This window comes from Plectropomus leopardus, chromosome 17 (genome assembly GCF_008729295.1).
Source record: "Plectropomus leopardus isolate mb chromosome 17, YSFRI_Pleo_2.0, whole genome shotgun sequence".
Taxonomy (NCBI): Eukaryota; Metazoa; Chordata; class Actinopteri; order Perciformes; family Serranidae; genus Plectropomus; species Plectropomus leopardus.
In genome coordinates this window covers 13,127,248-13,148,852 of record NC_056479.1, presented here as the reverse complement: position 1 = coordinate 13,148,852, position 21,605 = coordinate 13,127,248, and the positions used below count along the sequence as shown (strand labels likewise).

General features: G+C 37.6%; 1 protein-coding gene across 1 annotated transcript; it reads left to right on the top strand.

Moving 5' to 3' along the window:
- Positions 1-10,875: 10,875 nt before the first annotated feature.
- Positions 10,876-13,754, top strand: uncx (UNC homeobox). The gene is given in 5 exon segments (XM_042505904.1): positions 10,876-11,149; positions 11,644-11,693; positions 11,696-11,737; positions 11,739-11,822; positions 12,726-13,754. Coding segments are annotated over 5 exon segments (1,464 nt in total). The 5' UTR covers positions 10,876-10,890.
- The last annotated feature ends 7,851 nt before the right edge of the window (positions 13,755-21,605 follow it).

The window sequence follows — 21,605 nt, the reverse complement described above, 5'->3', positions numbered from 1 at the left end:
CATCAAGTTTTGATGTGTCACGCGCGCTCCTCCCACGAGGATGGCGTAAGCTGACGTCAGGACAACAGTCTCAGGTGTGGCTTTAAAAGCGGCCAGTGTAAATAACAGGAAAGATCCAGAATATTAGTCATTTTTGAAAGATCTAGAAAGATCCAGACTTTACTACTGTGATTTTCTTCATGTACAAACTACAATGACTGATATTATTTTATTTGAAAACGTTGCTGCCCACGTCTCTTCCCGTGTTTTCTGCATTACATTTTGCGAGTCATGTTAACATTATAAAAATAGTTATTTATTTTGTTTTTATTTTGAAAGCTCATATCGGAAGTGTTGTAACAGGGTAAAGAGTGTTTGCTGCCTCCGAGTGGTGTAAATGGATAACTGCAACACATTAAATTAGTCAAACCAGCATTAAATAGTTTAGGAAGTGCTGAGCATACACCTAGATAAATAAGACTTGGATTATATTGTATGAATTGTGCGAGTTTGTATACAGATGTTTTTTTATAAAGTTTTGCTGTTAAAGGTGGTCCCCAGTTAGTCAGTAAATATAATTGCCATTTTCTGTGGAGGCATGCCAGAAAAAACAAAGTTTCACTTCCAAATTCCATGTGACATGATGTGATTAACTGATTTACAAATGATCATTTTATGGGTGAAGTATTCTTTAAGCTCAAAAATATGAGCCAAACCAATATTACTCTTGCTATAAGTCAAATATTTTATCAGTAATCAAATAATGTGAGATTGTAAACTTTAACTGTGGTCCTACAAACTGTTAATTTGGCACTGGGGAGCGACTTATGTTTTGTATTTAGCTTGGGGGAGCGACATACATATGGTTGCATTTTGTCTTTATATTAACACCAATTTTGAAAGAAAACCTGCTCTCCAAACTTGCCAAAATAATGCAGTTTATCACAGCCAGAAACTGTAAAAACAGAAATTAACATTGGATCACTTTATTCTACATGTCTTGTTTAAAAATTTGCCCAAAATAAACTGTTTGCACTAACAGCACGACAAGAGTGAAAATGCAAGACTTTCTTACACTCCAGGATTTCACCTTCAGTTTTTCACTTTCAAACTTCAAAGGGTAGAATACAGTTTTAAAAACCTATAACAACTAATTTATGGTGGAGGAAAGTCATGCATTTTCTCAAAGTCACTTGAGGAAAAATGTTTGTAGCTTCAGGGAGGGAAAGAAAAAAAGTAAGAAGTAACACCTCAGCCACCCCTTCCCCTTCTAAATAGAGAACCGTCACTTTGTATCAGTATGCTATCATGCTATCAAAAACACAGCTAGAAGACAACGAGTAATTTAGGAGAAATGACCCAGAAATTAGCAAGAAATTATTTTTTTTAAAAAGTACAAAAACCCTAAAAATTAGCATAAAACAAACAAACAAACAAACAAACAAAAAGGAAAGTAAAAAGCAAACAAAAAAAAAACAAGAAGAAAATAACCTTTCCTTTATTAAAAATTATAATAATTCTGTAAGGATGTTTTAAATTAGTAACTATGATTTACTGGAAAGTTTGATGCATTGTGGGAGACACATAACATTTTGCACTGACAGTATTACACTGGAGATAGACTGAGGGAGTTCAGGAATGTCCTTTAAAATTTCCTTTAACCATAGAAAACACCACACTTTGACTTTGCTGTGTTTCATTGCTTTTTTATCTGTTTGATACGAGGTGTCCTTTGTCCCCTAAACAGTAAAAGTGATAGATTGAGGAAAGTATTGGCTTCCAGTAAATGTCCTCCCTAAGCCGTAATGCCCTGATCCCTGTTTAGATACCAGATGTCCAGAGTACTCCACAGTAGATTGTAAGCTGCTGTGCAAATTCTTATGGTATTAGTTGAATCAAACTGCAAATTTGAGGGAGGCCTTTTTTTGTGACCATCCCAAGGCACTCCTGTGTAGTGATTCTTATTTTAATTAATGTATTTTTGAGCCTTAATTTAGCAAAAAAAAAAAAAAAACAACCTTTGAGATTAAAAATCTCTGTTTCAGTAGTTTCTGCTTATCAGCATCTTGATATGCCACACCAGTCATGTGGATGGATCACCTTAGAGCAGTGCTCACAAACATGGATTTTTAACAAATTTGGGACCAAAACTGAGGGAAATATATCTAATGAGTGCATACAAAAGTCATAGATCTTTAATTTAAACAGGAGCAAAAAAAAGTCCTGCCTTTTAAGTTTTTGTTCAGTATATTTTGTTGTGTCATAGTATATATGGAGCCAATACATACTACATTATCTTTCATATATTTTTCACTCTAATGTCAATTTAACTTGAAACAACAACTAGTAAGAGGTAGTAAGTATAGCAGTGATGAATTCTACCTCAAAGAGGTCTGCAGAGACGCAACACTTTACTCTTTTCTTTCATATATTTTTCACTCTAATGTCAATTTAACTTGAAACAACAACTAGTAAGAGGTAGTAAGTATAGCAGTGATGAATTCTACCTCAAAGAGGTCTGCAGAGACGCAACACTTTACTCTTTACTTTTGCACAGCTCTCTACATAATGCTGAAGTCATGCCATGCATTTGGCTTGAGTATCATTCTGTATATTATAGCTTTTGAATGTCTTTTGTGTTGTTTTCTTATTTTGCTTTATTTATTATTTTCAGCAGCTTTGTCTGTTTCTTACCTGTTCATCTTACTTGTATCACTGTTGCATTAAAATTTCCCCACAGGGGATCAGTAATATAATACCTTATCTTAAATATGCACACCAGTATCTTTATTTTACTTTTTTTTAGGATTAGCCAACTTGAGGGTTGATTTAGACTTAATAGGAGTCAGAATAAATTCAATCTTGTAAGCCTGGAAATATAAGGTTCTCTCCAGTGGGTCGACAGCAGCTCTGATAAACTGATTGGTGAAGATTTGCTGAGCCAGATAGAAAAATAGTTATGCGCTTTCTATCTTTTTAAATATTAAACCCCAAAAGAGTCTTTGAAAAAGCCTAAAGTAATATTCAGCCCCTCATGAAAATGTGTGTAACTGAGTTTTATTAAAAAGTGAGATAGAGCCGTATAATTCCAATATCACAATTTGACATCAAATTTTTAAACTCAAGTCCAATCATCCAATCTTTTGACAATTTACAGAGAACGGATCTTAAAGTATGCTCTTGACTTTGAGTTTGGACTGTTCTCTCAGTTGAGTAAGTGTAATGGAGTGAAATCGACCCCGACATTGTTTTAGATGGCACACGGGCTAAATCTCTTGCAAACTAATGGCTTAAAATGTGAATTTATCCGAGCAGAGAACCTCTTGGTTTAGTGCTACCAGGCTGAGTGGTGTCTTTGCAGGTTTTACCAGCTGATGGCAGCAGGATTCCTCTGCAAACCACTGAGCTGAGGAGGAATTGTCAATAGAGAGGGATCCCAAAGGATTTAGTGCTACATTTTGTAACACAACTTGTGTATTTGTGTATAAATTGTCACTTAATATGAAATATCTTTTAATTATTGCATTTAATTGTGACTATAACATAAAATGCACAACATTGCCAACAATTGAAACAGCAGTCTATATTTACTTTCTTGAATGTATCTTCCATCCTTAATAATTGATGGATTTGGTATTAAGGAAGGATTGCTGTGTCTTTTTCTGTGTGTTGCTATTATTCTCCTGAATATTTCAGCTACTGAGGAACCAAAGTTATAAGAAAAGATCAATACAGTAGCTGATTGAAAAAACATTAATAGAACATATTCCTCCTCTGAGATGTTAAATATAATGTACGAGTGTGGGAACATACAGAGGCAGTTACAGAGAGCATAAATTTCTCTCCTGTTCTGCGGCACCTGCCTCATAAGCTGCCAACGCTGCGTCCAGATGGCACCACTCTGAAAACACCTGGCCCTCCACACACACACACACACACACACACACACACACACACACACACACACACACACACACACACACACACACACACACACACACACAAATACATCCTTACAGCTCTCTCACATGCCGCAGACCCACACCTCTTCTTCCGTTGCTGTTAGGGATGCAATTACAGATTATCAGTCATATTAGAGGATAACAGAATCTCTCAGCAGAGCAGTTGAATAATGTCTAGAGCTGTGGTTCCCAAGCTTTTTTTGTATGGGATGCCTGGGAGTAAAATGACAACCCCTGACTAAATGACATATTTTATGTCTAAAACGGTACAATTAACCCAAACAGTAAACACAATGACTGCAGGAAGTTCGTGTAAAACAAGTGTTTTGGGTGAATTTAAAGCAGATTATTTCCTGTGAATAATACATTAGAAAATAATATTCCTGATATTTTTAGGAATTAGTTAATAAAATTCTCTGTTTGTCAGACTAACTTACTTAATACTTCTGTTTTATTTTATTTTATTTTATTTTTTTACAATTTCAGTGTTTTCTTTCCTCTGAAAAACTGGCCATTTTTCTATCAGATTTTTTTTTAACCATGCGGGTCATCTTTGTGCTTTTATCCTGTGAGTTTTTTTTTTTTTTTTTAAGTTTCTATTTTAAATAGTCTCACCTTAAAAAAATAATAATTATAATTTCTTCTGGTTTTCTTCACAGAAATTAATGCAATGCTGAGACAGACACTAAAAATATATATATATATATTATATATATTTATTTTATTTTCTTCCCAAAATCAAGAAAGCCCCAACCCCCCATGAGGCTTTGGGGACCGCAGGTTGGGAACCACTGGTCTACAGTATATTAATTCCAGTCACTTGTGTTCTTTACCGAAGGTTGGAAGGTGCTGTCAAAAGAACCACTTAGTGCATTTTTTTTCCCTCTTGACCAACTATAAACTGAGGAGTCATCTTCACTTTAAAACAAAGAAGGAACTATATAAACCTCAAATGCAAGCCACATACCAAAGTATTAGTTCTATTTAAGACATATCTGTCTTGTCAAGCTTTTGTGCATTTTTTACACTTTGCGTGACATCTTTACCCAGTCCCAGTATAGTGCAAAAAGTAGTTTTAAAAGGATTTTTTTTCCCAACTCAACTTGCTTTGCCTTGGGGGCCACTTTAGCAAAATGACAGGAGGCCAGGGGCCAGTAAATGAACAGACATTAATAATTAATTTATAAAAACATTAGCCTGGACCTCAGTTGTGGGGTCCGGAGGATCCCACCATGCTACTTTTTGATAAACATGCTCTATTTTAATGTTTTATTATGCACTCTAATACCTTATTTGTGTTCAAAGTACAAAAAAAGTATTCACAGTGAAAATCAGTGAAGAGGGTTGAGATTATTGGCAGGCCACTCAGCACGATTATGGACCAGATTTGGCCTTCTGGCCATAAGTTGAATATCCTAATACATGAAGGCTCAGTCAGTATTAAACAACATTCAGATGTTTGCTAACAAACTTTTGCTATAACATCTGGTAGTTAAATGCTTCATTGATTGCTGTAGGTCAATGACAGAGGTCAGAGGTCAGCCCTTGCTCAGGAACATTTTGGCAAACTGGATGTTTTGGTCACAAAAACATGGTTTGTCCTCACCACACTAGCCACATATTATTGGTCCACGTGTAGTAAACCCTCAAGACATTTGTTTGTTATGTTTGTGTCAACAGTTTTGTTTGTGTCACAGAATGAACACTAGAAAGCAAACGGCCACTAGAGGGCACAACAGGTCTTTTTATGCACACTGAAGCAGGTCTTCTGAGACTTTGGGTTGGATGTAGAGGTCAAAGAGGCCTAAAGGTCTGTAGGTAAACTAGTGCCTTCATATTTATAAAGTCAGAGTGAGTTGTTCACAAGAAAATGCAGGATGCAGAATGAGAGAGCGACTCTGTTTCTCCAGAATGTGAACGTGAACTCAGCCTCATCATCAGACAGCAACTAAAAGTCAAAAACACATATTTTTTGCAGCATCATTTTCTGTTGGTAAAGAACAGCAGTAGCAGCAGTGAAACATAAGCCTCGAGTTTGTCGAGCATGCATCTCTAAAGTTCACATTAAGCTTCAATCTGTCTTTTTGTGTTCAAACACGCTGTCTTGTTTTTGCTGCAGTGTAGCTCTACAGTAAATATCTCTGGGGTTTTTGGTATTTTCTGTACAGCAGCAGATGGCTGGGCTGCAGAGTACAGTCACCGCTCTCTCTAAGCAGATCTTTTGTAATGTGAGGAAACAGCGAGGGACTGCTAGCTATCCTGCCATCACTTCCAATTTGGCTGCAATCAAAATAAACTAGAGCAACTGGTTAGTATCTGATGATTAGAATAAATAAATGCATTTCTCAGGCTTTGTCTCAACTTTGTCTACAATTTTTGTACTTGCATTCAAAGTTTAGGAATGTAAGTCTTGTATTGCATCACAGCAAAATACACCTGCATAAAGGTGACATGCATAAGAGGAGTTTATTTATTACATAGCTCTCTTAGGAAACGGCATTGGAGTTTTGGGGTATTGATGCTGTCGAAAGTGCTTAAAATCAAACAGACCCATAATTTGCAGTTACTTATATACACATGCACAGAAGCTATATGAGGTATGATAACAGGCAGCCACAGTGACAGGCAGACTATATGCACTTATTCATTTTTCCACCCATCCAAAACCATTTGGGATTATATGGAGGATGGCTTAAAAATTCGGATAGGCTACACTTTTTTATATTCCTGTAGAGTTGAATTATTATATTGAAGTTGAATAATAAGCACTGAGTCAAACAGCACACCCTTCATCTGCGGAGCTGTAATTAACGGGGGCAAAATGCAGGCGGTGGCGAAGGAAAAAAAATGCAAATTATTCTGCACAAAGGCTCCTCACAAATTGGCGTCACCATTTCTCAAATTATATCATTACTATATTTTGAAAATGTTAATCTGTTGAGCGGATTTCCCGGGGGAGTTGAGTAAATTAGTTCTATTTCCGAGACTGCCTCTCTGCAAAGGCACGGCAGCGACAAGCACCTCTGATTTGCTGATTACAATTAGACTCCCCAGTTTGGGCTCCTTCAAGCATTGATAATTTTCGGCATATTAAGCACGTTTTAGCAAAGGTGATAAGTCATTTAATTGAAATGAAATTATTATTCTAATGGAAGTTTGGTTATTATTATTAGGAGGCACTAGTCATTCTAGCTTCATTTTTAATATATAAATGCTGGGGAGTAAAAAAAAAAAGATTTTGAAGGGCATTAGGGTGTCAGGATTGAATGAGGTAATTTGAAGGGAATTACTTTCTCTTCTATCAGAAATGAACTGAATTAAAAGTCCAAATCAATCGCTTTCACTTCTCCATTCTACTTTGACAGCGGCACAATTACAGATAATTAGATGGGAGGAAACTTTTAATTGTGGGATTAGAGGGAGAGAGAATTTGTAGGATCAGAGGGAAATTTTCGAGGCAGAGTTTCTTGCTTAAAATCGAATCAAAGGATTTGCGAGCTTAAAATGGCACCCAGCTCCTTTTTCTCCACTGTTTAATTGGAATTGCATCTAGTTCATCCAAATCATCCAAAACAATTAATTTAGATTTAATTCTATAATTATCATCAAATCGAATAATGTGCAACCTAATTTAGATAGTTAAAAATTAACGTGCGTGAAGTTAATTGAGTAATTAAACTCCTAAACTGCTGCCTATTAATTTGCCTGCCTAATTAAAAATGAATTTGATTCTGTGCTGCTAAAGTAAGCATCAGTGTTGGATGGGCGTCTTGATAAGATCTGTGTCTTTTTTGGGGGGGGGGGGGGGGGGGGGGGGGGGGGGGGGGGGGGGGGCTGGGCTGTATCATTTGAACACCTTTATTAAGTATCATATGAATTTCAGTTATCTGGTTATCTGGAGTCAGGTGAGCTCCAAAATCCTCTTAGGGGACTCAGACAAACAGACAAACAACACCTAAAGGTGGCATTCAAGAGACTTTGGGAGGGAAAGTGCAACTGAAGGTGGCTGACTTCTATTTATTTAGTCCCAAAAAGAAACATTCAAGGGTACAAACGGTCCAAGAAAACATGTGTTTGAAGTATTGTACTAGCTTGATTATAAGTCAATGGGTGAGTGGGTGTGTGTGTGTGTGTGTGTGTGTGTGTGTGTGTGTGTGTGTGTGTGTGTGTGTGTGTGTGTGTGTGTGTGTGTGTGTGTGTTAGGGGGACTTTTCTATGTGCTCCATCAGTGCCACTGCTGTTTTTCTTCACTTCATTCATCACTGTGCTGAGTAGTGGACTTAAGAGCACCTCTAAGGGATTATAACAACATTTAACCCTCCTAAATGATAAAAATAAACATTTAGCATGAAGAAACAATAGCAGAACACAATAACATGTTCCTGGCTATAAGTGTGAAGTGGCTTTAAGTGAAAAGCATCATCTCATATATATGATATATTCTGCAATCTTTGGGGTTGTTATTGGCCACTGTATCTTGAAGTCACTCTTAAGAAAGCATTTCAATGTTAGAATTGCAGATTTGTTGTTTGGTTAAGATGAAGGGGTCACAGTTGCATTGAGGTGACAGTGATGTGCATAAAATATTGAGCATTTAGGTTTAGAAAGATGTTTTCCACAATAGTCTTTGGAAATGCCCCACATTTAGGCTTTTATATTAACATATGCTCCCCCATTGTCCATGTAAAGCAATATAACACACGTTGATAAAAAAATTCAAAAATTAAAGTAACTATTTTTTTTTTAGGTTAAAAAGTTACAGGCTGCCTTAAAATTTTACATTACCTCAATTTGAGAGGACAAGTTGAATAATTATAAAATTAGCCTAACCTAAAACTTTGAGGCAGCCTGGACACTAGTTTTTTTCTTGTGATTTACACCCAACACTTATGGAGAAAAAAGTGTGCAGATGTGTATCTGTCATGATCTCCCAGCCTTCCTGATTTATCTCCTTGGATGGAAACTTTAATCAATTAGTCTATAGGCCCCTGTGCTTTTATTGATTCAGATCAACAATACATAAATGCAATAAAGACAGCTGCAGCAGACGATTCTCAATGAGAAGGGAAAAAAACACATTTTTATTATATTATTTTTTTTCCTTCTGAACAGCTGCCAAAAGGACCAGTTATAAAAAGGTAACAAGGCAGGGCAACAGCGCGACTGAATGCTGGCCTTGTTCGCCTTATTATCGGGTTAATTAAAGCTAGAATCTGACAATGTCACCCGGTTGTAGAAAAACGGATTTAAATGCAATGTCTCTGGAGACTGTGTCAAGGGCTGCCTTTCATTGAGCTCCTGTGTGCTCGCCCGAGTTGGGAGGACAGCACAGTGTGCTTGGAAATAAACGAAAAGCAATTATTGAATTTTAGATGTTCAAAAAAAAAAAAAAAAAAAAAAAAAACAGAAGTGAATGGGGAGGAATTATTCATAAGATCTTGTCCATGTGCGTTAAAATTAAAGTTAAAATACAAAGAAGGGGGAAACGCTTCAAAGAGAAGTCTGCTAAAAAGGAAGATGGATAAATAGGCGAGATCATTTCTGAGGAGTTCATTAAAATGTAAGGCTACACACTGAAATACAGAGGGTTGTTATTTGGGCTTGGGGGTCAAGTGACGAGCGGATTATATACTTCCTCATAATAATATTAATTAAACAATTTGCATGCTAATAGGGTAACAATTATCGCAGCTTCTGTTGAGAGATTCAGGTTATTACAACATGCCAATCCGGGTGCCAAGGGTCAGGGAATGAGTGGGGTGCGAAATTTCAACTCTGATTAACATTATGACAGCGCCAGACTTGGGATAAATAAAGTCGAATTAATTATTTGAAAACCTAATGAGCAGATAGGATTTAGGCGAGTCACATATTGAGTGCAGGGGGTTGCACAAGTGGAGGAGCTTTCCAATTTTGTTTCCTGACAGGAAATGTTGCCTGTAATGCAAATATTTAGTTGCTATTTTTTTTATTCTATTGTTCTTTTAGTAGTGGAAGCCTTTTTTCTTTATTTGGTCATATATGTTGTTGAAAACACAATGAAGCTTTTGCCTTGTAACAGTAAAATATTTATAGTTTCGCTTTGTACCTTTAGCAATATCTCAACTCCTCTTTTAAACGCGCCAATATTTCAACAATCACTCTATTTTTTTACGCCTTGCACGTGAACCTCTAAAGGTTTAATGTATTTAAATGATGATCCATAAATAATATGGGGTGTATTTTTACACAGTGCACATTCAAAGTGGAGCCCATAGTCTAAAAACAGGTTGTAGACATCCTTTGAAAAAAGTAAATAAAAAAAAAACAATAATAATAATAATTCAACATTATATTATCAGTTATTATTGATCAGCTTGCACTTTTTTTTCTGCTATCTCCACAACAGATGTGCCAATATCCAAGAATAAAGAAAATTAACAATACACAAAAAAAAACAAAATAATGATAAACAGCTATTGCTTTAACTTGGATAAAGCAGCTTTTTGTTTCCAAATTGGTGTAATATTCAGCTTTTTGCAGCACCTCCACTGAACAAAAAGTCCGGCAGCCTCTGGCCTAACCCATCCGCCTGTAGCCCTTTCTTCCCGGGATTCAGTGAGCCCTTCCTCCCGGGTGGGTCCCCCGTGTAGTTGCGATGTAGTTCTTATCAAAGCCCTCCTGTCTTGTTGTGACAGCTCTGATATTGTTTATTGAGGTGGATGTCAGCTTTAATTAGCAATCGATACGGGGAGCGTTTGCAGAGCGCGTCTCTGACGTCAGAGTCCATTACCGCTTCTCATTGGGTCTCATATTCCCAGAGCCTGGGCTAATTATTGGGAGGTTCATGTGGATAAAGTACAGCTCATCCCTCCCTTCACATCATGTCCCCTACTCGTTGGCCACACTCACTGCATGCTTTTTAAATTCCCATCACCGGCCTCCAGACGTCGTTTCCTTTGCCTGCGGGATGATGGACAGCAGGATACTGGATCCACCTCACGCCCAGTTCGGAGGCTCTCTCGGCGGGATGGTGGGCTTCCCGTACCATCTGAGCCACCATCACGTTTACGAATTAGCCGGGCATCAACTTCAATCTGCGTCCGCGGTTCCCTTCTCAATAGACGGATTACTTAATGGTTCCTGCACGGCTTCAGTGGGTAATTCCAACCCCCTCTTGTCTTCAGGCTGCGGGATGAATGGAGATAATCAGCAGTACAAACTGACAGGTAAGCCACATTATATACTACACAATAACCTCTCCTCTAGGTCGGCTGCTTGCACAAAGAACAGAAAGAAACAAAGACAGGATATTGCGATACAAGTTATCCTCGTGGTTGTTGTTGTTTTTTAAAGGGCAAGCCTAGAGCGCGCACACACAGACAGGCAGAGTCTTCGCCTCCCACTTCATTTCCATCTGCGAAAGCTGAAGATGCACCCAAGCAAAAAACAATGTTCCTGTCAGTCAGGAAATACTAGAGCAAGGAAAGGCTCGTGTTAACATCTGAAGGTTTCTGTGAACTCAGTAAAGGCGACAGATTAGATAGAAGCTGCAGGCAGCATGTGCACATTGCAAAAATCTTAAATGCTTTCACCTTCTCCAGCTGTAAAGTTTGCAGAATTCCTCTTATGTGCGTGAAAACAGTCTTGTTAGAATTGTTTTAAAATGTGGTAATTTAAAAATAATAATTCATCTTTTGTTTACATTCCTTCCTGCTGTCAGACTCGGGGGACCCAGACAAAGATAGTCCTGGTTGCAAGAGACGAAGAACTCTCGCACAAATTTCACTGGTTGGCAGCTGGAGGAATTAGAAAAGGGCTTTTAATGAGAGTCACTATCCCGACGTTTTCATGAGGGAAGCACTGGCTCTTCGGCTGGACTTGATAGAATCAAGGGTTCAGGTAAATATTTATTTTATTCCGTGTGTGTGTGTGTGTGTGTGTATATATATATATATATATATATATATATATAATGTATATTTTCGTTATCCCTTTGTTTTATTATTCATTCAAGGATAAAAGCTCAGTTTTTCAATACCATGGACCATACTGCTGAAAAAAAATGCACAATAAACCTTCAGCTAACACAGGTTAATTTGGGTTCATAATATACACCTTGTAATATATTTTTTAATTATTTTTTTTTTTATAAATAATTAAAATGACTCACTAGATGGATGTGTGTTGTTTGACCTTTCATGGCTTATGTTAGTCCAATAAATCAATTTTACTCACACCTTTATTTTGAAAAATAATGATGCCTTTGGTGCCGGCTGATATTTTTTTATCTTTATGTTTTTATTAAATTATTTATCAGATATCTTGATGCTGTAATTGTCAAAAATATTGGCAGTATTATTTAAAAAAAAAACAAAAAATGTTCATTGTATATCAGCCTCAGATAGTTTGATTGCAGAAGTGTTTTTTTTTTTCGTCATATACTTTTTTCCATACGATATTTTGTTGAGGAAAACAATGAAGTGAACGCAAAATTTAATTGCAGAGTTTGCATAGTAATAATAAATAATAAAAATAAAATATTACGCCTGACCTTAACCTCCCTTTAAATGTAAAACTTCATTTGTTAAGCTTCAGTCTAACTTTTTGCAGCCTTGTCTGTGCACAGATTTTTTTTCAATCAGGCCTAATTAAAAGCCTGCATATAACAGCAAGAGCAAAGTGTAACCTCACTGTTTGTTTAATTACCATATTGTTAAAAACACTGACAATTTTTGCCCTAATTAATTTCCCCCCTCTTGCAATGACAGATTATTACACATGTTTTCACTTCCTCCTCTGCAGGTATGGTTTCAAAATCGCAGAGCCAAATGGAGGAAAAAGGAGAACACAAAGAAAGGTCCGGGTCGACCTGCTCACAACGCCCACCCCACCACCTGCAGCGGGGAGCCCATGGACCCAGAGGAGATCGCCCGGAGAGAGCTGGACAGGATGGAGAAGAAGAAACGAAAGCAGGAGCGCCGGCTGCTCAAGTCCCAGAACAAGCTCGCTGCTGGGGATTTATTTCACACCCCGGGATCAGACAGCGACAGCGGGGTGTCGCATGTGACCGACTCTGACCACGCAAGCCTGCATTACGACTCTGTGGGGGGGAACCAATCGAGCTGCGACCAAACACCTCATCCTCTCCAGACCCAAAACCAGAACCAAAGACACTTGGACCGGGACGCTGGCGCACCCGAGCTGGACTCGACCGACGCCAGCCACCGGTCCAGCCTGTGCGCCAACAACAACAGCGCGTCCAGCGTGCAGAAACTCAACCCTTTTAGCGTCGAAAGCCTCCTTTCGGACTCCAGACCGAGACGCAACCCCGCGGCCTTACCCTCCTCACGGCCTTTGATAGGAAAAGGACACTTTCTGCTCTATCCCATCACACAGCCGCTTGGATTCATTGTTCCTCAAACTGCTCTGAAGACAACAACAGCAACAACAACTGTGGCGAACTGTGACAGCGACGCACCGGCGGACAGAAACCAGTCCAGTGTCCGCTGCGGCAGCTCGGGGGGATGTAGGAGCAGCTCGCCGGAGTGTGCAGACGCCACGCAAAAGGGACAGGTGGGATCCGAGGACAAGACACGTTCACCGCACACCAGCCCGTCCAGGGTCGCCTTTGGCAAAAGTACTCACACCTCTGTTATTTGCAGCGATTCCACTTTCGCCCACGAACACAGTCCACAACTCATTAAGCCTGTCGATGCAGACAGAAAAGAGCATTTAGAGATCAAGGACCACCCTGACAAGTCCGAGTGTGTCCTCAGTGACAGTTCGCCAGAAACAAAGACAGACTCTAAAGAAGATGTCGACATGGAATAAATCATTGGGGGTAAAATAATAATAATAATAATATAATCATAACAACAATAACATCATACTGATATAGCCTCTAAACCAGTGGTTCCTAGCTGGTCCAGCATTTCTCCTATAAGGTGCACACATAATAAATCACCATAATTCTGCATCACAAAAAAAAAAATGACAACAAATGTTGGCTTAGAACACAACGAAATATATTGCAAGAATAAACAGACATGGCGCTTCAAAATAAACCCCCCGTGCCAGAATTTCGCTCAAAATAAAGTTTTATTTTTATTATTATTATTATTATTATTATTATTATTATTATTATTTAATTCATTTATTTTTTACAAACTTGACACAGGTCACATGCGGTCCATTAAGAATGGATCTGCGACCCACTTTTGGACCACGACCCACCAGTTGGGAACCACTGCTCTTAAACGACACCTTTCATTAGGCCAAAGCTTAACCAGAATTTTTGCATAGGTTTTTTCCCCACTTTGCTGATATTTTGACAACAGTGTGCTCTCTCTGTCTCTCTTCCTCTCTCTATCCTTCTCTCTCTTTGCGAGTGTGTGTGTGAGTCAGGAGTCTCTAGATATCCTTTACTGTGTGATAACTTGTCAAGAAAAAAACAAGACCACGAGACCAACAAAAATCCTCAAGAGCTGTAAAAAAGGTATTATACTATTTATATATGTAAGGTTTTTCTTAAATAAATCTATTGTATACAAGCACCTCAAACCGTGTGAGACCTTAAATAGCAGCAGTGCAGGATACAGTACAGTAGGAAGGGGCTTTCTTAAAAAATCTCATGTTGTACTTTGTATATTGCCTTAACAAATTTATTCATCTATAAGCCCCCACTGAAATGAGGTTACGAGCCTGAGGCGAAAAGGACCCGCTCGACTCCTGCAGAGTTTTGATATGAAAGTAATTATTTTCCCGGTGGCTACTGCAGGGGGATTCAGTTTATTTTAGCTCAAAGGGGGTTATAATACATTACCGATTTCTAGTGATATGAAATCACATAAACTTCCAAGAATAATAGAATTAGCATGAAAAGGCCTGGGTGTCAAATTGAAATAGGAAAATAATAGCCCCGGCAGCTGGGAGTGTGTGTGTTTTGTGCATATTGGATAGGAGATGGGGATTCGTGGGGAGGCATTTTCATGAGCTTTTTTTTTCCCCTCTCTCCCTCCTCTTCTTCCTCTCTCTCTCCACTTTGTCAGGGCCCCTTGTAGCAGGGCTATATTAAGATAGATGTTCGATGATATCCCTCATTGTTCTGTCGCTTTACATTGATGTTTCTGTGTTATCAGCCTATTGATCATGCGTCGGCTGTAATAGGACGGGCAGAGGCAAACGTGCCTATTTACAATAGCAGAACACATTTGTTCTAATAGGGTTGGTGGTCCCCAGGGAAGCCACGCGGGATCTGGGACATCTGCTCCCTTTTGCAATATTAGCAGTGTTGACCACAATATCACGTCGACCCAAGGAAGAAATGTCGAGGCTGCTGTGTGGCGTGTAATAACAATAATAATTAAAAAAAAAATCTTAAAACAAAAATATATTTATATAAATATATATCCAGTCCAACTATAGCTTGTTAAAAATCCACAAGCCCTTTAGTGTTCTCTTTGGGTCTCGATTTGCAAATAAATTGAAAATAATCAGAGGGGTGAGCTTTACGTCTGAGCCGGCGCAAATGAATTTCTGAGCCAGTGTCCCTTTCAAAATATTTACATAAATTTCAACCCATGCAGCTGTTTGCTCTAGGAAGCAATGTCTTATTAGGTTTGGTTTGGTGGGGGGCAGGGGCAGCCAACATGGCACACACAGGGAACATGCACAAGATTAGGCCTGCAGAGGCTCTGGGTTAGAGGTGCATACTGCACGAGAGACCTTATTGTGCTTTATGGTGTATTTATTTTTTATTTTTAATCAATTAATTAATTTTATTTCCCACGATATCAGTATAAGCTTTTGATATAATCACCTGGGATATGTTTTTAATCTGAGTTTTGAAGGGGCATATTTTTTATTATAAGGTTATAATAGCCTAAATGTTTCCACTATAAAATTAGAAATATTATGACAAAATTAAAGGCCGAAATTGATAAATTCATAGGTTGTTAATTCTTAAAAAAAAATAATACATGGTGTTATATACTAAATTGTGGGATAACCGGGGCCAATTTCAAATAACCCCTAAGATTCTTCGGTGTGTATTTTTCTGTGCTACTCTTCGGCTATTTGGGACGTATGCCCAGTTCATCCATAATTCATTAGCACACTGAATAGGAGTATCGCTGGCTGCACATTGGTGGCCTTAAGGTGAAATTAGCGATTTGCTTAAGTAGTTAAGCTTTTCTTGCCTGAGAGCTGCACGCTGCATGATTCAAGACAAACTATCAATCGATATGCCCAGGCAGCCTCCAGGAGATGTGTCGTCCATGAATCATACTTTATGAATTCAATTTATACCCGGAGAAATTTTCAATTTGAACGCCGGATCATTATGGGAGAGTGTAAAAATTGTTTTTGCTCTATTATGCATCGGACGCCATCATTTTTCTTTCTAATTACGGAGGTGTCAGGTCGGGCTGTCATGCAGACGCTGATTTTCAATTTAACTGATCATCATGCATTCATTTTCCCATTTGATAAATCTGCTATCTCGAAGCTTCTCCATGCCCGGAATGCTAAAAGAGAGGCACAGATTGGCAAAGTAATAGGGGCCTGTATGCGGCAATAAGTGCAGATCAGGCAGCTAATTTAGCACCTCCTGGTATTTCCATTTCCATTTCTCATTTCCAACTCTCAAAGGAGGAAAAGCAGCCCAAGGCAGAAAGCTGGTAGGCTTTCCACTATCGGAGAAAGACAGAGAAAAAAATCTACCAAAACGGCTTGTTTTCAACCACACATTTCCTAAATTAGGATATCAAGCTTAATTAAGGCTAATAGAGTTTTCTCAGTATGTGTTAGTTTTATTTAATAGAAACAAATTTGCGCAATTAATTACGGCCGCGATATTAAGGGTCTCATTTGCAGCATTCGAGCTGCAGCCTAAATCAGCGTCTTCAGAAATAAGCCTCTCATTTCCAAGCCAAATGACTAACCAAATGTTTTTCTAGCTTCCATCACAGATATTATATCGGTTTAGTTACCATATTATATCCAAGTAGTCAGATTAGACATAAATAGATCAATTTTACTGCGCCGGATGACTTAAATTTGTGTTGTTTTTTTTTTCCATTGCAGAAATTACATTTATTTTGAATATTTAGATACAATTTATAACCCCAACTTTAATACTTTACACTATATACAAAAAAAATCTCTTTAATTATCACATGGAGTATCAATTTAAGCTTTATTGCTCTGCCCACATTTGACACAAACGAAAGATTTTTTTTAAATAACTGTGACAGGGAAGGATTTCACAAGTTTCATGCTTAAATCAACCCAAATGGCCAACCTGTGTTCTCGCCACAAATCCCGTCCCTCTGTACAGGCTACTCTTGTGCGCTTTGTGTTGCTGTATGAGATCTTAGTGGCTCTGGGGGCTCAGTTTGGATAAGAAAGAAGCGTGTCCCCCTTTTTTTAAAAAAGGATCCTCCATAAAATGAAATGCCACTTGACATTTGGCTTCTCCTGCAGCAACCCTGCCATGCCTTTTAGGATTATTTTACATCTACATACTCATTAATGCGCCGGTGGATTTAATCATTCTTATCTTTCCCGTGCATACCTGGGATAAGCCTGACATTACCATCTGCATTGATTTCTGGACGATCCTTAAAATAATTTTAATTATCTTGGAGTATTTCGCGCAAAAAATCCCTCTAATCAAAATTTAGTTAATAACACTTGCACACTTATAGCTCAGGTTTCTGTATGCTGGTAACTCAAATTCAGGCGAATTAAAGATGAATTAAAATTGTACATTAGCTAAATAAGAATAATTGATCATACCACTATCTTTGTTATTTTTGTAATATATATACATTTTTAAATTTATTTCCCAGAAAGAATATATATATATATATATATATATATATATATATATATATATATATATATATATATATATATATATATATATATTTTAGGTTTTCTTCCACTCTGGATAGTTGACTTAAAAAGGTGGATACTTGATCTAAATATATCATAACTTTATGCTATAGTAAAAAAAACAGCTGTCATGGTTAAACATGGTATTTTTATGGTCTTAAATTAATTCAAGTAATATTTGTTTTCATGATATTTGTGTACTGAGGAAACCTTAGTAAAAGACCTTAGTAAAAAAACAATTTAGAACACATATTCCTGAAAAAAAAAGAAAATGAAAAAAAAAGTGCAAGGAAGAAATGTGCTTTTTTTATTCAATATTATAGGATTGATCTGCGTTGAGCTATGGGGATAGAAGAGTGTCTTGATATGCCAATGACAGTACCAATGTCAGCTTTCCAGTAAATATGTTCCTCAAAAAGTACTAGAAATTAAAGAAATATCAGGTGTCATAGCAAAAAGTGCATTCAACATGAAAGCTGAAATGTAAGAACATGCAGATCTTTACAATGACATAGTTGTGGTGAGAGTAATGCAACCTAGTATTTAAAAAAATCTTGAAAATACTATGTTAATAAGGAAATAATTGCGAAACATATTGTATGAATAGATTCTGTGAAGTTATTAAGATAAATATTTACAGGAGCAGAAAAGTTGTCTATTCTTTGAATTCACTTGAGGCTGATAACTCATCATTATATTCACACAAATTTCCCCTTTAAAAAAAATATTTCCCAGGCTGTAAACCTTTTGTAAAAGTTTGAGAACTTCTGCTATAACAACACATGAACTTAACACCAATTAATACGTCCCTTAGTGACCAATCAAACAAATATAATCATCCTTTTATTTTGAATTTACACAATGCAGAAGACTGAGGAGGTGCAGTCGGTTTTCTGAAGTGCAATAACACACCATTTCCCTCTTCCTTTTAAAAAAGAATGTCTGTCTCATTAAATATCGCACATTTCTGCATTATGCCGGCTCCATATTGTCTTGGAATAGCTGTAGGGAAGGATTAGATATTAGACTCCTCTTCACAATAAGAGCACTTGCATCCTTGTATGATGATGTGAGAGGTGAATGGAGTCTTTTAAGAATGGTCACACCTGTTACTATCTGTCTGGCCTCATTATCTAAAGTGTCCTGTGTTCTGCTTTTGGATTACACAACCTAACAATTCATACGTGCTCTGCTTTTGGATTACCCCACCTAACAATTCATAGGACTATATATATAAGAAGATTTTAGGATCAGATGGTGTTCTTGCTGGCAGATTGGGCATACATTATAAAGCAAATCAACAACTCCTTGTTGTCTGTAATACTTAAATCTGACAGCTTCTTCCTTCCAAAACCCCATGTTTAATTTATCATGTATCAAAATGTTTGATGCGATATGAGTTGATATTTGAGCAAGTTTGGCAACTTTGACGTTGTACCAGGAACACTTTAATGGCGCTTGCCTCAGATTGTCATGATCTGGTGTAAGATGAGGCTTGCATCCGTCATAGGAGAGTTGTTTATGAGTTTAAAACATCACTCAACATCTCAATATGTAATAAACAGGGAAAAAACAAATATACCCAATTTGGAATGCATTTCTCTTCATAGTGAGTGAAGACGACCCTGCTCTGAAAGCCTTTGTATTACTGTACAATTGGCATTTCTTGGTGAGTGTAGGCTTTACTTTAAACGTTTAGTTTAGAAGTTTTTTGTGACATGAGGTGGAATCGTATTATTTTGATGCATGGATGTTAGCTGAGGCCTCAAGTCAAAGATCTTTTAGACAGCCCCCACACAAAGACAAATCAGCAAATGTGCCAAGGTAATATAAATATTTAAGCCGCTATAACTCTGACTTCCAAACTATCTGTCGAACATATTGGAGCATTATAGCATTAGATTATAGCCTGCATGATAAATAATTTCATGATGCCAATAACACATCAGTTATGTGAATAATACTTTTTTGTAGTGATGTATAAACATGTTGTTACTTTTCCAAAATACTGTGAGGAAATATGGCAGTATATCCATAAAAACTGTACATATAAATTCCAATTATCACCTTCTCTGGTGATTCCATTTATGGAAAAATATGGTTTAAACAATTTATAATAGAAACCCTGGTTTCCATTTGGCTCCCATCTCGTACATATGTAGACTATTGGCAGACTATTGCATGTAAAGTATTTAGAGCCTACAAATATCCTTTGGATGGCCTGTTCAATCGCATTGGTGCAAATGCTGCATTGCCTAGCTTCTTTTTTACAACAGTGTGTCAAAATGCAACACAGAAGTCAAAGGTATATGCAGTGTTAAGTATTATAACAGCACCAGCAATGTCTGAATCAAGTAGCTCCTCTCTTAATTTTCAAATCTAATTATTCAGCATTGACTAAAGAAGCTTTCTTTACATTATATTAGACTGAATGTGCATATTGATCATAAAAAAATTAAATGACAACATACATCCATGCAAAAAAAAAAAAAAAACAACAACTCATAAGTCACTATCAACTCTGTTTTTTTTTTTGTCCTGTAATATCTGCTCATGCCAGCTAATCCATGATCATGTTATGGCTAAATTTAAGCAACTTAAAGCACTTAGGTAAGGTTAGGATGGTAATATGGTTGTGGTAGATAGTGGTTAAAAAATATACCATGTGACTGGCTAAGTTTGTTGAAAGACCTTGTGGATGAATCACACAAGAGCAGCTAATGGTAAACTCTAGTCAGTAGACTGTCGATGTTCGGGTGTGCAGGATATAGGTGGAGTTAGACTGTAAGTTGAGAGTGGCTGTAGTTTAAGCAGAATGTGAAGGCAATCCCCGATCCAACAGGGAAGGGTGACACTGACGGAAAACTCCAGGCAACAACAGCAATCGGACTTGCTTCTAAAAGGTTTGGTGTAGTCTGTGATGATGACCAGTGGCTATGATTTGCCACCTGAGGCAAGAGCTTAGGCCCTTGAAACAGCAGTTCGAGGGGGCAGAATATTAAGCAAGTGAGGGGAGCATTAGAGGACCGTAATTTCATGATGAAAAGGTACCTTTTCAACATTTGGAGAGAAGAATATCACAAGAGGTTAGTGAGAAAGAATACCAGGAAATTGGTTGCAGTGCACCTCTTGGTTCATGAAATTGCCCTTTGGGTAACAAATAAGATACATTACACCCTCCAAAGAGGGTTAGTGGTCACCTCTAAAACACACAATGCAGATAGAGAAGAACCTGCCCTTCCCTCTGATGGCCTGTTGCAAGCGGAAAAATAAGTATTTTATGTATTGCTGAACAGGCTACCTGGAGTGGACACAGTGACTATGGAGCTGATTAGTGGTGTTCAAGAAGTTACAATGTATAGCAAAGCCTTTATGGACAGCACGCCATGGTGAATAGTGATAAGTGAGCATTTGTTTCCAGGCATTTTTTAAAAATTCTAGATTCCTTCAACTGCTTCCTGTAAATGGATGCTATAACTTTCCAGAGTTTATTATTTGGGTATAGCAGTTTTGTTTTTAACTTGATCCATTCAAGGAAAGGTGTGTGTAGTACTCTATAGAGTATTCTTACTAACCCTGTTTTCACATTCAACTTATATCAATCTAACATACATGAACAAGATCCTGATTCCTGCCATTCATCTGTCCAAGCAAGTTGACACTCGTAGCAGTGGGCAAATTAGTGCTGCCAGGTAACCTCAGTGCTTGAGGCCCCAGTATAGGATTTCATAGTTCAATAAGCCTATAATTTCTTTGAATCTTTACCTCCCGGATCAATGCGGATCA